This window comes from Oculina patagonica, chromosome 8, assembly GCF_052425735.1.
Source record: "Oculina patagonica isolate OP01 chromosome 8, crgOcupat, whole genome shotgun sequence".
Taxonomy (NCBI): Eukaryota; Metazoa; Cnidaria; class Anthozoa; order Scleractinia; family Oculinidae; genus Oculina; species Oculina patagonica.
The window spans coordinates 18,945,524-18,960,281 of NC_135765.1; the positions used below are offsets into that span (position 1 = coordinate 18,945,524).

Consider the following 14,758-nt stretch of genomic DNA (forward strand, 5'->3'; position numbering starts at 1 on the left):
TCAACAAACAAACTGAACGTAATATTCCTGAGCACTCATCGCTGAAGCTGACTCGTCCCTAGTCGTCTCTTACGACAAACTTATCATCCCGCGCCAAGAAAAATCCTGGGACGATTCAGTTGCTTATGCGTGACTTGAGAGTGACTCAAGCTACTGAAGTGTGACTCTATTGAAATACAGAACGTATTGGTTGATTGCTTTTGCGACCTGCATTATAAAAGCAGCGGCAGAACTTGTTCCTCGAGTGGACCTGACAACAACATTTACGAGTAGGCAATGAGTTTTTTCACAAACTGATGATGGGTGAAAACTTCCTTTCGTTATGCTACTTCTTACATGTAATCGTGTTGATACTTCCGCATTCAGGTACGTTTAAGAGATTTCAGTCTCGTTCTGAGTGGAAAAGTTATTTTACAATTTTAGATAAGAGTAACAGTAGCATCCTTTATGTTTAAGATCATGAGCAAGGCCTTCAAGATAATTACAAAATAAACAGAGGCAACATTGTAGGGATTTATAGCAAGACAGGGCAACACGCCTCACTGAGGAGTTTGACTAAGATTGAATAATTTACGATAGTTGCCTCAGTGTTTATCGAGCACTAAGACCTATTCGACGGACGTTCACATTAGACTTCTTAGATTAACTAACAAACTCAAAACGGAACGATAAGTGGATGAAATGGATAAGTGGATGAAATGGACGTTCATCCTGATCAGTTGTGAAAATATGAATGACAGACATGATTGCGTGATATTACGACTGCTGTACGGTTACAGCAAAAAACCTCAGCCATACTTGTTATGCATCAAAATTTAGCATTACATTTTACTACGAAAGCGAAAATCATAGGGATCGCAGGCTTACAGCGTGACTAATTGATGGTAAATATAAGAATTTGTATGGACCTTAATGTATACCTAGAATACACAGCGAATGGTTGAGCCGAATTTTCACTAGTTTTACCGGCTTTTTTTTGTTCACCTTTAACACTGAAATTTAACACTTTAACACTGAAATAAAGAACTTTGCTACCAGGGTGGTAGTATATTCGACATGCAACTTGAAACTCGTTGACAGAAGACTCGTTCACATTATTTATTTTGACTGAAAAAACAATGAGCCTATAGTTATATTCTTTTAAGCGCATGCTATCAAAACAATTCAAAGCCATCAAGATAGAAGCTAGGCAGCTGAACAGCCAATCAAAAATGCCTATGGAATTGCATGTTTCTTCCTTGGCTTGAAGAAGGCAGTTAATTTTGTAAGAGTTGTAATGTGGTCATTGCCATTAACAGGCAACGTATCGAACACATAGGCTACGGGGCCGGCAAGGAGGGGAAGAAGCGCTTGCTTTGTTAAGCAGCAAAAGCAGCATGTTTTACATGTTAAAAAACAAGGAGCAGTGAGAAAATACTATTTGGTCGTTAAACCATTTAGACCAGGCTGCCCATGAGTAGTTGAGCCGGCCAAAAAACGAGCCTAAGCGGGAAGTACTAAGAAATTCGTTTGGACAGTAGAAACCGCGGAATTCGTTTGTTGTTGATGTCCCATTGCTCGTAATCGGTATTTTAAGGCATTAAAAAAGGTCGATTTCGGGCATCCTCGTCGCCAATTTGATATCATAATAATATAGTTTATTATATTTTTCAATGTTGTTCTATCCATTGTCTAATTGCAAGTCGCCATTGAAACTGTAAATGGCACCAATGGCTATTTCGTGACATCTTTTCACGACGTCAATAAGTGCATGTGATGTCATAAAATTGGAAATATTTTAAAGCGCCTGACATGCTCGACCAATCATTTTGTGCGACTTTCCGAGAATATTATCAAAATCTATTGACCTTAAATTAACAAAATGCAAACAATATCAGATATATATATTATGTATACGGTACATTGAATCAGGACCCTAACTTGCAAGAGGCAAGACGAGGCACTTGCCTTGTCTTGATTTTAACCCAAAATTAAAAACAAAATACGTTTATTTGGGAAAATAATCCCTGGACAGTGAAACAACATTGATTATTTTTTCAAGAAATACTTTATGAAAAGTGTTTAAAAAGAGTATCAGAGCTTCTAGTTCTCCAAATTTATTGGGGGCCATGCCTCCAGAACCCTCTAGCATGATCTTGCCTCGTCAATGCCAAAATGTTTTGTAATTGGACTGCTCTGAAGCCGTCCTACCGACATCTACCCTCGCGTATATAGAAAATGAGATACGCTTTAATGGTTTCATGTTGCCTTTCTATCCGGCCATTTCTAGAAGGAGTTATAAAGTTCACCTTGGAGCCTTCTGATCCAAGTTATGCTTGGAAGGGAAGCAATGCCAGACTTGTGTGGGACTACAATGTGGATGATAAACAAAAGGAGCTACTGGGCATTGGTTTTTATGTGCTAGTCTCTAATCGTCCGTTTCTTGGGATGCTAGTACAATTTAAAAATGGTACTGTTGCAGAACATTCACAATTACCTGCTGCTTACAGAGGAAGAGTAATGATAGAAGGAAATGCTTCTCTTATCATTGAGAATGTATCTGCTCAAGACAACACCAGATTTATGTGCAGGCTATTTGCCGAGCTTGGTGCAGACCACGAGAGCGTAGTTCAACTGATTGTAACAGGTACATATTGTACAATATACATAAATGAAAATGGGTTTTCAACCAGGAAAAACCATCGTCCTATCACAAAATTTAAAGAATAACTGCTGTACGTTTTTGTTTTGTTTCTTTGCTGCCTAAACAGGATAACAAAAGTACAGTTGTTGGTTGTTTAATTAAAATATTTACATCTATGTTGTTGTTTAATTTACATCTTTACAACTGTAGATAAAATATGTCGTTAGAAAATATGTTCTTTTTCGGACTTCCATAGAGATCTTTCAGAGATTTCTCACTTTTTCCTGCTATGGAATTCGGAGAATATGCCGAAGACAATGATTGACGAATCTTATTGTTAGCAGCTTTGGTCGCAAGCCAGGTCTCACATGCAGGCAGAAGAACACTATTCACATTAGTAGTGATGATTCTAAGCTTGGTCTTCACTAAGAATGCACGTGATCTCCAAATTTGCCTTATGATATGGAATGCAGTTATGGTCTTCCCGATTCTTGTTTCCATGTCCGCCTTCACTTAAGACAATGCTGAAAGATAGATGACCGTTTGATGTCTTGGATTTCTTCTTCTTTAATGGTGAAGCCAAATCCGTCGTTTTTCTGGTTCAATCTCAAGCTCTTCGTCTTTTGGATGTTATTCTTTAACGTAATTATTGCAGACATCTATCTTATGATTTTGAGTTTCTGCATAATATCACAGTGAAACAGTAGTGTTAGGTCATGTGAGAAATCAATGTTCTCGAGGTGCTTTGACAATAACCAGTGAATATGATGCGTCTACGTTGACATTTTTCCCTTCAGGATCCAGTTCATGGCTTACAAAAAAAAAAAAAAAAAAGGGGGGCATCCATCCGTAGGCATCCCTGTTGTACTTAAACAGTATTGGGAATGAGTCCATTAGCTGTACAAGCTTCTCTGAAATTCGAGGGTAAAAAAATAATGATGACGATGATAAATGTATTACCATGGGTGACGTGGCATGTTGATGGCTCGAAGGCCAGTCGGATCATTCTGATTCCGATTAAATTCTCTTATAACTTTCGAGAACGAGACAAGTTTGGACCATGATTCGCCAAAAGCCAGTTGATTTGAGATCTCAACCAATGAAATAGTCATTTTAGCTGTTTGCTTCTCATACATAAACGAACAAAAGAGCCTAACCCAAACCATAAACCTTTCTAAGCGCAAGTCAGGACGTTCATTTCATTGCAGAAATACCAGTCTTCAGCCCATCGTCAATAAACGGAAGTTACATTGAGGGATCCTCAGTCAATATCAGTTGTACAGCGACTGGAAAGCCCGACCCGGAAGTATCATGGATACGAAATGGACAAATTAAAAGTTTCGGACGGAAAACAGCAAATTTGAACTTCGACAAAATTACCAGGACAGACGATGGAATGTATACCTGCACGGCGAACAACTCAGCAGGGACGAAAACTCATATAGAAACGCTGGTAGTTCGTTGTCAATGTGAAATATTTTAATTCCCACTTGTAATAGATCAGCATTACTCAGCAAACATATTTAAACACATTCTTAAACGTGCCTTCCTTTTTAGACATTCGATACAAGAAAAATCACTGAGGGAGACGTCACCTTTTGTCATTATGCCTCCCTTTCTTTCTTGAATACGCGGTACGTCGTCACACTCAAGAAGGGCCAACATTATAAGTTTAGTCAATACAACTAACAAATATGGAGAAAAAATCTTTTTTTTTTTTTTTTTTTAAATTTATTTATTGACACACAAAGAACACTACTTACTTAACAAATACATACACTACCTACGATGCTAATTACAAGACATTACTTATTACATTATTTAATATACATTTTCTTTTTAAATAATAATATCGCAATAACACCCCTTACAATACCTACTATAACAAATAGCGCTCTTACAAAAAATATTACATTATATTACTATTACATTTTAAAGTTACAATCTATTTACCAAGTTCAATTTTTTACTACTAACTCTAATACTAACTGTATGTATTTTATTTTACTATGAAACGAAAAATAAATAAATAAATAGATTGCGGCACAACCTCTGGGCAGGGGGCGGGGGAACTTGGGGGAACTCAGGCACAAAGTGTTGTCCATTTTGCTCTTACGATAAGTTTTGCGTTTAATTTTAATTAGACAATTAATACAAGCAAAATCAGTGATAAACGAAGAGAGCGTTTCCTTTTTTCCATTACGTTTTTACTAAACGAATTTAAGCAAATGTAAACAAATATTCATCTTTCCATTCACAGACCCGGCAAAAATACTTAACATTACTTTATCAGCTGCTAGTTCTTGGATTGGTCAGACAGTGACGTTGAAGTGTGTGTCAGATGGTGTTCCTACACCAACACTCACCTGGTACAAACCTGATAGAAATGAACTAAACACAGTCACAGCTAAAGAAAGCACAATAGACGTGACGATAAATTCTAAGCAAGATTTTGGTGAATACAAGTGTGCCGCAAACAATGGCCTTGATCCTTTAAGCGACGCTTCATTATTCCTGCGACAGATAGGTATGTGTATCAAAATATTGTTGATTGGTAAAAGATGACTTAGACAAAAGGCACGTAGTCCCAACTATAGAAAAGCCCCTTTTCGGTCAGTAAGAAGTTAAACAGCTCATTTTAAAATCTTAACTATTAAAGAAGTCATGACAACTGACATTCCAATCACATACAAAGAACGTATTTTAAACCCTTTTAAAGTAGAATGGAATTATCTTTAAAATGTTTTACAACACTTAAATACGGTGACTTCCAAATGATCTATACCGTTGACCAGAGACATAACCATATCCCTTTTATTTTTTTCTTTGTTCGTGAGCGGGCGGTATTCTACAAATCCTGTGATCTGATTGGTTCCGGGAGCGGGCGGTATTCTCCAATTCGGCCCTCGACAGCGGGCGGTATCCGTTGCGAGATGAATCGTCGAGTGTACGAACGAACACATGAAAGATTTGCTCAGCAAAATCGAAATAGCCGCTCAACAACTGTTGTAAATGCGAAAAGACAGAATAGAAGTGGAATTAAAGGCCTCGAAGTTCTTCTAAAGGCGAGTGTTGATTTTGTTTATCGACAAATTAAGTTCTAGTTGATAGTTTGTTGAGTTTGTCGTTGTTGGTGCATTTTGCAATCATTTGCACGCCATTTTAATACGATAAGCTGCGCCGGTTTTAAACTTCAATTTTGAGTAAAAACTGTCTTTTTATCGGCCACTTCTTTGCCAAAACAAAACATTAGTTGCCATTATTCAAGAAAATGAGATTCGTTAATTAAAAACAGCCAAAATAATTCTGACAATATTGTGCCGTACGTCCGAGCTTCGCATTTCATTTAGTTTCACTTTCGCACTGTTTATCACAAAATAATTATGCTGGGAATTAACGCAGAGCTTATTAATTCGTTAAATACAAGTGTGTATAGCTATACCGAAACTGTCTTTCCGTCAGATAGTTTTTTTTTTCGGGAAATTCTCAAACTTAGCATCCTGCGAACAGAGTTCTTTATCAAAACATTCATCGGGAAGCCGGAATCGGCGTTTAGTTTTGTCAATGATAATGCTTTGGCTCGATTTTACATTTATGATATATTTACTACTTCAATTTCTTTGATTGAATCTCTTCAGTGTTAATTTAATATGCTGAACCTTTCTGTAAATACGGTTCATTTAATTTATTTCGAACTAAATAACAAACAGCATTTTACACTCTTGCTAACCCGTCGATCGACTCAACATTGAAATTAAATGGCGCGCGTATACAAACAAAGATTTCGTGACACAATCTTTCTAGGTTTCTTTTAAAAACAAATAAAGTGGAAAAAAATAAAAACGTTATTCACCAGCCTAGGTCGGTCCGTATTGGGAAAAACTGTGCCCTCGGTCTTGGAACCGCCCTCGGCCGCCGCACCCAATACGGACCTCCCGGCTGGTGAATAACCTATATATATCCCTTTCCCTGGGCTAGTTATATCCCAAGTTATATCCCTTTTACGAATAAAGTTTGTAAAAGCCTGCAGTGTCTTGACAGATCAGCCAAGACACTGCAGGCTTTTACAAACTGTATTCGCAAATGGGATATAACTCGCTTAATGGACACCGGCTGTAAGGCTGCATCCTATGCTGCCCATAATGCACATAATTTTACGATTAGTTAAAGATTTCAACAATTTTTATATCATAGATTATAATAACATTTTAAATGTTATATCACTTAAATATATTTTTATTGTATTGATATTGGTATAAGTGTAGTTTTTTAGTTTTTAGCAGTGTACCCTAATTAGTATGGTGTATTATTCCCAGGCTATGAGGTTTTGACACTTTAATAAAGTTCTCACTCACTTACTCACTCATTCATTGATCGGAACAAAGTTCGCGTGTTATTAAAAAGCACAATAATAGAATACAGCTACAATGAAATGATAGAAATCAAATTTATTTTTTTTTGTTCTTGTCAGAAAAACCAGGCTCCCCAGTCATCGTATTTTCATCTTCAGACATTCAAGCCACTTCACTGACAGTGAAATGGACTGCACCAGCTGATGATGGAGGGAGTCCTATTACAGCATACCGAGTGGTCATACTGAAAGGGGGCACTGAGATAAGGAATGAGAATGTTACTGACCCTGGTAAAACAATTTGTCTGTTGGAGGTCTGGACAGAGATACCGAGTACAGTGTGAAAGTGTTTGCCAGGAATGCTGTGTTTGAGAGTGCAGCTGCGCAAAGGACAATCAGGACAAAGATTGAAGGTAAGATTTCCAGCGGCTTTTATTAACTAAATGTCCAACCAAAAGAAAACAGCTGCAAACATGACATCCGCTTTACGGAATTTGCCAATTTATGCATTTGTCACATTTTGCTACAGTGTTGTCTATTGTTCTATTATTTAACAGAGAGTGGTGTAACAATATTGTCACACAATTGCCTTTGAAACGCGAGACTTTTCTCAAACAACAGCAAAAAAAAAAGAATATATTCCGTCAACATAGCGGATCAACAAGCAGCCTATTTTTTGCCGGTAAAGAAACAAAATAGGTCCTCAAGGTCAAAAATTTAATGAAAGCAGACTCCTGCAGCTATCTATCCTACAAAGACTTCACAGACGCTTACAAAATACATATTGATTCTCTAAAATATTACGGAATTATATCTGCTCTTAAAGATCTATACAAGCACTCGAATTTACCAGATGAACCCAAGGATCCAGTCGCAACCGAACCTTTCCTAAACCTGTTTCTTAAAAGCCTTAAGGGAAACAAGGTTGTCTACAAAAAGCTGCTTTCTTCCAAAAGTGCTGTACCAATAAAAAGTAAAAAAAAATGGAACACCAATATTGCCTCAGAGAAACGCGGCACTGACGTGGATTGGAGAACTGCTTATACTTTGGCTGCCAGGTGCACAAAAAGCACAATGTTCATTAATTTTCAATATAGATTTCTGCATAGAATACTTCCTACTAATTGTAGCAATTGTGTTGAAGACATGATCCATCTTTTTTGGCAATGTGAAATCATTAAACTTTTTTGGTGTAATTTAACTGAAATACTTCAAAAGTCTCAGTTAATACCTCCAAACTATCCCAAAGACATAACAATATTTCTGGGACTCAAGTCTGACAATTCAAATTTTTCTCCTCAACTAAACTTTTGTTTTTTTATTAGCAAGACACTACATTTGGTGCTGTAGATGTAATGACAAAATTCCACATGTAAAAACGTTTCTTGTAATCCTTCAATCACAATTTAATATTGAAACCCATAAACCCAAATCCAATCTGAAGAAATGGGAACCTTTACTCTCTCTCCTAGGCTCAAATTAATTCATTTAATTTAGATGAAAATATCGCTTTATTCCTTCATATTATTCCCAACACCCCAAGACGTTGAGGCTATCGTTCTTTTTTTGCACTGCCAAACACAATTTCTGAGTTATACTTTAAGATGAATTGCTAAAATATTTCAATATACATATATTTATCTTTTCGTTATATTTCAAGTCATTAAGTAGGTAACATTAATATAATTGAAACTGTAAGCTATTTTGATTGTAAGCAATTGTAAGCTTTGTTGTATTGTAAAAATTTTTCGTATTGTGAGCAAGTTAGTGTTGATAGTTAAGTGATAAATGTTGTAAATAACGGCAATATTGTAAGTAACGCTAGTAAATAACGTTAGTATTAAAGCGGTTGTAAGTAAAATTGTAAGTAATGTCAGTATTACAATAATAATAATAATAATAATAAAAATAAGATAAAAAAAAGTATTGTCCAAGGTCAGCTATACACTGTAGAAACCCGAAGTGCGAAACGTTTGTACTAAACGTTTGTGAGCGGTTTGCTGTTGACTTCGTTTATTTTATTAAACTTATAAACATATATGTGTATATTTGTATTCGTCTTACAGTCAACTTCCAGATAGCTGGTTGAAAGCAGGCATGCTACTGCTAAAGGAAACAAATATTTTAAAATGTTATTGTTTTAACCTACAGTTGTTAGGTGCGACAGGGAAGTGGAGATTCTTCATGCTGTTTATCTCAGTATCATAATCTTATTGGAGATAATCATTGTTATAATCAGGGTTATCAGCTGGAGAAAGCGTCAAATTCCAGGTAATTCTTTGTGTTCACTTTTTACATATGCTTTGCTAAAATAAAAATTTACAAAGTTGTTAAGCCTTCTAACGTACCTCCACCTCTCTGTTTATTTGTAAAATTTAGTACCAAAAATCTACTCATAGCACGGCGACATTTTGTATTGTATACTGTTAAAAAGATCGTATTGAAATTTATTTGTTTTACTGACCCCGTGGCCATGGTTAAATTCTAAAGCATTCTCGAGAAATTAAAGTCAATCTCGTAAAAATGTGTAAAACGCGCGCCATTTTGTTTTGAACTGACGTGAAACGTCTGTTTTAATTAAAATATAGATAATTTTTAAATCCATTTTTCTCTCGCGGGATCAGCTTGGGAGCTTAATGTTTTTTATTTTTGTTACCTTGACTGTTACCATGCTATTGCTCGAATGTTGGGCGGAAACCATCTTAAATATTCCCAGTGTGCGTGATCCTTGTTGCTATTGAAAGTAACCGCTTTTATTTTAGCTTTCCTTGGTACTATCTGCGCGTTCCCGTTCTAATACCCTGGGTGCCAAAGGTTTTTTCTAGAGCGGCCTCCAGTTCGTGTTAATGTTGGCCTTTGGCCTGTACAAAGTGTGACCACTATAATGCTTCGCTCAGTGGTAACATACAGAGCAAACTAGTGGAATGTTTCTCTATTTCCCATACAAAGTCTATAATATTGACGGCTACATGAAGTACGTAGTATTCATACAATACGCTTGGTGACCGCTCAAGTTAATCAAATGAGGTTTCCGTAATTTCAAGATACTGTCTAGTATATCCTAATATCCTGGGCTCAATGGTTTTCCTTGTCCGGCTTCCGGTTTTGGTCAAGTTGGTGTCTGCCTGTACCAAGGCACGGGAGAAACAAAACCTCTGTCAGCTAACTGAAATGTTTGCTAACCCAGACTTATTTGTAAAAACCTCTGGTACCCGCCATACAAGCATTTTAATCACTTTACTGAATAGTATGGCAGGAGTCAATTCAGGTGTCGTTTATAAATTATAAGCTATAAACATGAAAAAATAATTGCTTTACCTCTGCACACGTTTTTGTTTTTCAGCAATCCATAAGTGTGAGAAATGGTGAGTACAACAGTCAATATTTGATGATAACAAAATAGCAAATTACTTATAGTAAGCCTCTTTTAAGCCGGGAAAACGCCTTTAGTTAAACGACAGCTATACAAAGCAGCAGCTATAAATGGCTATTTACAATACTGCATCGGCATATTTCAATGAGGTTTTAAACTGATTTTAAAGAAATACAATCATATCTTCTAATTTCTTCAAATCCTCATCGCGGGCAGATTTGACAGATTCTATTCAAATGGTACATGTAAGTTCTTCTTTTAATATTTCTTTCAGTATAGGCTCGGGGAGAAAGCCATTCTACCAATTATTATTTCTTATTGAATTTTCGTCCTTAACTTTTACTGTTTATTCCTAGACAACTGTTGTCCAGCAGGAGGCAGATGTTAAGTCAATCAAAACAAGTGAAGTTACCAGCACAACTTACGAGATTCCTAACAGCAGTGATTACATGCCGCTTCATCCTTCAACAACATGGAAGCTGGGAGATCAGACGAGAGCAAGTCAATATCATTAAGAATATCGGAAACGGAGCTTTCTCCCAAGTTGCTAAGGCAACAGCAAATAACTTCCATAATAACCAAGATGTGACTGTGGCTGTGAAAATGTTGAAAGGTTATCTCATTAAAAACGTTTAGTGACACTGTGACGTTTTTCAGATTCGATTGATTGATTGCAATGGGCTGATATTTTTCTTAAATTGATTTGTTCCAAATAGAAAATGCTCCTGACTCAGACAGAAAGGACCTGCTTTCAGAACTTGAACTGATGAAAAAACTAAAGCCTCATCCTCATGTGATAAAGTTGTTGGGGTGCGTAACAGAAACTGGTAAAGTGAATTCAAAGTAACTTTAATAATAGTTAAGGACTGGAGCTCCCTTATACAATATTCTGTTGTGCGTAATTTAAAAAGCTAAAACAAACGTCGTATTCGATAAACGAGAACGCCCAATCAGCCATCGCATATAAATAAATGTCTTTGTTTTGAACGATACGTACTTATGATGTTAGTTTTAAAAATGTCTGCGAAATATGTCCCTGCCTCAACCCGATAGCTCGAATTCCGGAAAGTGAGTTCAGTTCTATTTTCTCTGCAATTCACTGAAATCTTGTCTGTATATGTCAACCGCTTTATATTTTCTTATTTTAGATCCCATACTGGTCCTTATTGAGTATGTACCATACGGTGATCTGCTGGGTTATTTGAAGAAGAGTCGTGGGCTCAATGACACGTATTTTAATAACCCGGATAGAAAGCCGAAAACCAATCTGACTTCACAGCAGTTGATGAGGTTTGCATGGCAGATAGCTGATGGGATGACTTATTTGTCGTCAAGGAAGGTAAACATCCATATATAAGCAATAGAGGACTTTTTCCGTGTTTACATAGCTCATCTAAACACGAGGGGGGTAGGGAGAAATTGAGACAGTTATGCAAAACCGAGACGCAGTCGAGGGTTTGCATAACTTGCGAGAATTCTCCCAACCACCCAAGTGTTTAGATGGGGCCATGTAAACACGGAAAAAAGTCCTCTATTGTTTTTATAAAATATTTCCAAAAATAATTCGACAAATGAAGAGGATTAGGTTTATTTACTTCTTGATTGAAATAGATTTTCTCATAACGCGCATTTGACAACACATGAACCAATCAAAATTCGTGTTTTAAGACTTCAAAAATCTGTGGGAAGTAACGCCGTGTCCATGAAAGCGATTCCACATAAATCTTGCAGGAAAATACGGAAAGTTTCGCAAAAATGATAATAATAGATTGATGTGTGGAGAGAATGAACTCAGAAAAAAATTCTGAGTTCACAGATAGGACTCGAACCCACGACCGTCCGTACACTAATCGGACGCTCTAATCACTGAGCTACTGAGAACTCTAATGGTGAACAGTGGTCATTTGTGGGTGAAAAAAAAAACAATCTTCAAGAGAAATGCTAAAAAATACGGCTCTGTAAGGGAAGAACTTCAAGATGAGGAATTTATTTAAGCTGGAAATGAATGTCACTGTGCTAGATCGCTCTTGAAAGTGAAGTAAACTTGCCTGAATAATTTGGCAGCCCGTTTACATAGTTGAAAAGTCTCATCGTGCCTTGTAAAGTCTTGCTGGATAATTAGAAAGCATTGCACAAGCAGCGGATCTAGCGAGGTCGGTAGCAATGTTTGCCTTTATTGTACGGTAAATTGTTCAGATAGCGATCTAAAGGAATCCATTTTCTTCTGCTGTCGTTTCCTCCGCGTCCGTCTTTGTAATGTGCTTCAAGCGTAGAATAAACCTAAAATTGATAACAAAGTCTGCTGTGGTTTTCTGACAAATATCTCCATTCGTTCCACTTCCCGAACCCCCTTTGAATGAAAAAAGTTCACGACTATTAATGCCAATATAACAGTAGAATTGTTATGCTGAGAACGTCTCAGAGAAAATACATTTTAAGCAGATCTGACGGCAAAAAGACGGCAACCGATCGGCCGTGCAAAGTTTGAATTTAAGCTTAAAGATTTAAAGTTTGTAGCATATAGTTTCGTGTGACTGTGTTTACGTATATTTTTTCTAATAAAGAACGTCTTAAAGGGAATCTTATTGTAGTACTTAATTGCAAATTTTTTTTTCGAAAAATATTTACTGTGTATTTTGTTGAATATTTTGTCATTTTGTCATTCGCTTGAGCTCCCTCCACGAGCTCGTCTAGCTCAGAATCATCGAGGCAGACAAAGCGCTGTGGTTCTTCTTTCTTTTGCCTTTTTTCCTCGGGCTCATATGGGAAGAGAAAATTTGGTATTATTTTTCATGTCTTTAATATTTGTACTTGAAATTACTTTACACGTCTTTTTGACAGTTTTATAATGTTTTGAAGTTGTGCTGGGAAACACAGAAAGCGTGACGTCACACCAGTGACACCTATTGACCAATGAGAGCGACCAATGATTCCAATGAGAGCGCGCGTACTATCTTAATTATTTTATATATAAAAATATATAATAACATAAATTCAACGAATAGTAGCAAAAGAGGTAAACGAATTGAATAATAAGTACGGCAATTTAAAATAATGTTTTTTTATCTTTCAGATAATCCATCGTGACTTGGCGGCTAGAAATGTTCTTGTTGGTGAAGGAGAGAAGTGTAAGGTGACAGATTTTGGGATGGCGAGGAATGTTCACCAGGACGATATTTATACCAAACAAAGTCGGGTGGGTATTCTCCATCCCTCCCCCTTTCCCCGAACTCTCCCAATAACTTATCTTATTCTGGTGCAATTTTTGTTTATTGAGCATGTGATATGAAAAAACGAAAAGACTAGTGAGGCTGTTTATCTTTTAGGGCCGGTTGCCTGTCAAGTGGACTGCTTATGAAGCTCTGTTATATGGAACATACACAACACAAAGTGATGTGTAAGTGCTGAATCGAACAACTAAGAACTAATAATCTCTTTTCTCGATGATTTGCTTATAACCTGCACATCATACCAAAATAAGATTTTTTATGACGTAACATTAGGTTTTTTACACGATCGCCACAAAAAAGGAATGCTAACCACCCAGTACAGTGAAAAGCGATGAAACCAGAACGAAGGACGAAATTGGACACTAATTACTATAGCTTGTCAATGGTTACGAAGCTAAGTACTTTCCAGGGATAAGCTTGACGATTACTATTACTATAACTAACATTACTTCATTATAACTATTGTTTTGAATGTCACATAAGTAGCTCGTGTTGTTACTCAGTCCTTACATATCACGGCAAAAAATAGACATGAGCACAATTCTGTTTATTTATTTGGGTTTCACAACCCCTTTACTTGGACTAGATAATATTCCCTTTGATGGTCCAAAACGCGTCATTTGAATGGTGTCGTATAAACGTTTCCTCTCCTCTTTCCCCTCCCCCCACCCACCTCTACAATTTATATTGTTACCAATTAAGTGTTACTCATATTTGTTTTCTCGCAGGTGGAGCTATGGTGTCCTTCTGTACGAGATTCTTACCATAGGTAGGTTCAGATACAAATCATTTATATAATAAAATTAACCATACATCATCACAAAGCGATGATCATCCCTTTACTTTCGATTTTCTCCTCTAGGTGGATCTCCATATCCGGGAATTAACGCTCGTCAAATCGCCATAAAACTTCAAGAAGGATTCAGAATGCCAAAGCCAAAACATGTGGATAGCAAAATGTAAATACACTGTAGTTTTTGTCGTTGTTGTTGCTGTTGCAATTCTTAAATTCATTGATAAAAACACTTTACAAACCAATTTTAACCTGTACTACTTTCTTACTTCAATGAAATAATTTCTTTTGCGATTTCCTTCCGGGCTATGACAAAAAATGAAAACAATTTAGAACTCGTTGTCTTGTTCCTACCACACTTTACTATCAAAGTGTCTCTCTCCACTCA

The 14,758-nt window shown here is 36.7% G+C and overlaps 2 protein-coding genes and 1 pseudogene across 5 annotated transcripts in view; 2 read left to right on the forward strand and 1 right to left on the reverse strand.

The window, feature by feature from the left end:
* The window catches only part of LOC144662794 (uncharacterized), a 195,612-nt gene that overhangs the window by 68,454 nt on the left and 112,400 nt on the right, over positions 1-14,758 (reverse strand). The window lies entirely within an intron of this gene.
* LOC144664189 (muscle, skeletal receptor tyrosine-protein kinase-like) lies at positions 54-10,343 on the forward strand. Its single transcript, XM_078525300.1, has 8 exons — positions 54-366; positions 2,270-2,626; positions 3,832-4,086; positions 4,884-5,150; positions 7,095-7,265; positions 7,801-7,947; positions 9,126-9,245; positions 10,318-10,343. The coding sequence occupies exons 1-8, from the start codon at positions 297-299 to the stop codon at positions 10,341-10,343; spliced, it is 1,413 nt and encodes a 470-aa protein (XP_078381426.1). The 5' UTR covers positions 54-296.
* LOC144662835 (tyrosine kinase receptor Cad96Ca-like) overlaps positions 10,550-14,758 on the forward strand; it is a 5,076-nt pseudogene continuing 867 nt past the window's right edge. The window contains exons 1-8 of the transcript XR_013572528.1: positions 10,550-10,592; positions 10,704-10,960; positions 11,064-11,174; positions 11,496-11,686; positions 13,421-13,543; positions 13,674-13,744; positions 14,306-14,346; positions 14,440-14,536. The product of XR_013572528.1 is annotated as a tyrosine kinase receptor Cad96Ca-like (transcript). The remainder of the gene's footprint in view (positions 10,593-10,703; positions 10,961-11,063; positions 11,175-11,495; positions 11,687-13,420; positions 13,544-13,673; positions 13,745-14,305; positions 14,347-14,439; positions 14,537-14,758) is intronic.

Excerpts from the sequence above, each read along its gene's own strand:
- LOC144664189 (XM_078525300.1), top strand. The coding sequence starts at position 297 with ATGATGGGTGAAAACTTCCTTTCGTTATGCTACTTCTTACATGTAATC. Across the intron at positions 367-2,269 it reads GTTGATACTTCCGCATTCAG|AAGGAGTTATAAAGTTCACC; the intron begins GTACGTTTAAGA and ends GGCCATTTCTAG. Across the intron at positions 9,246-10,317 it reads GAGAAAGCGTCAAATTCCAG|CAATCCATAAGTGTGAGAAA; the intron begins GTAATTCTTTGT and ends TTTGTTTTTCAG.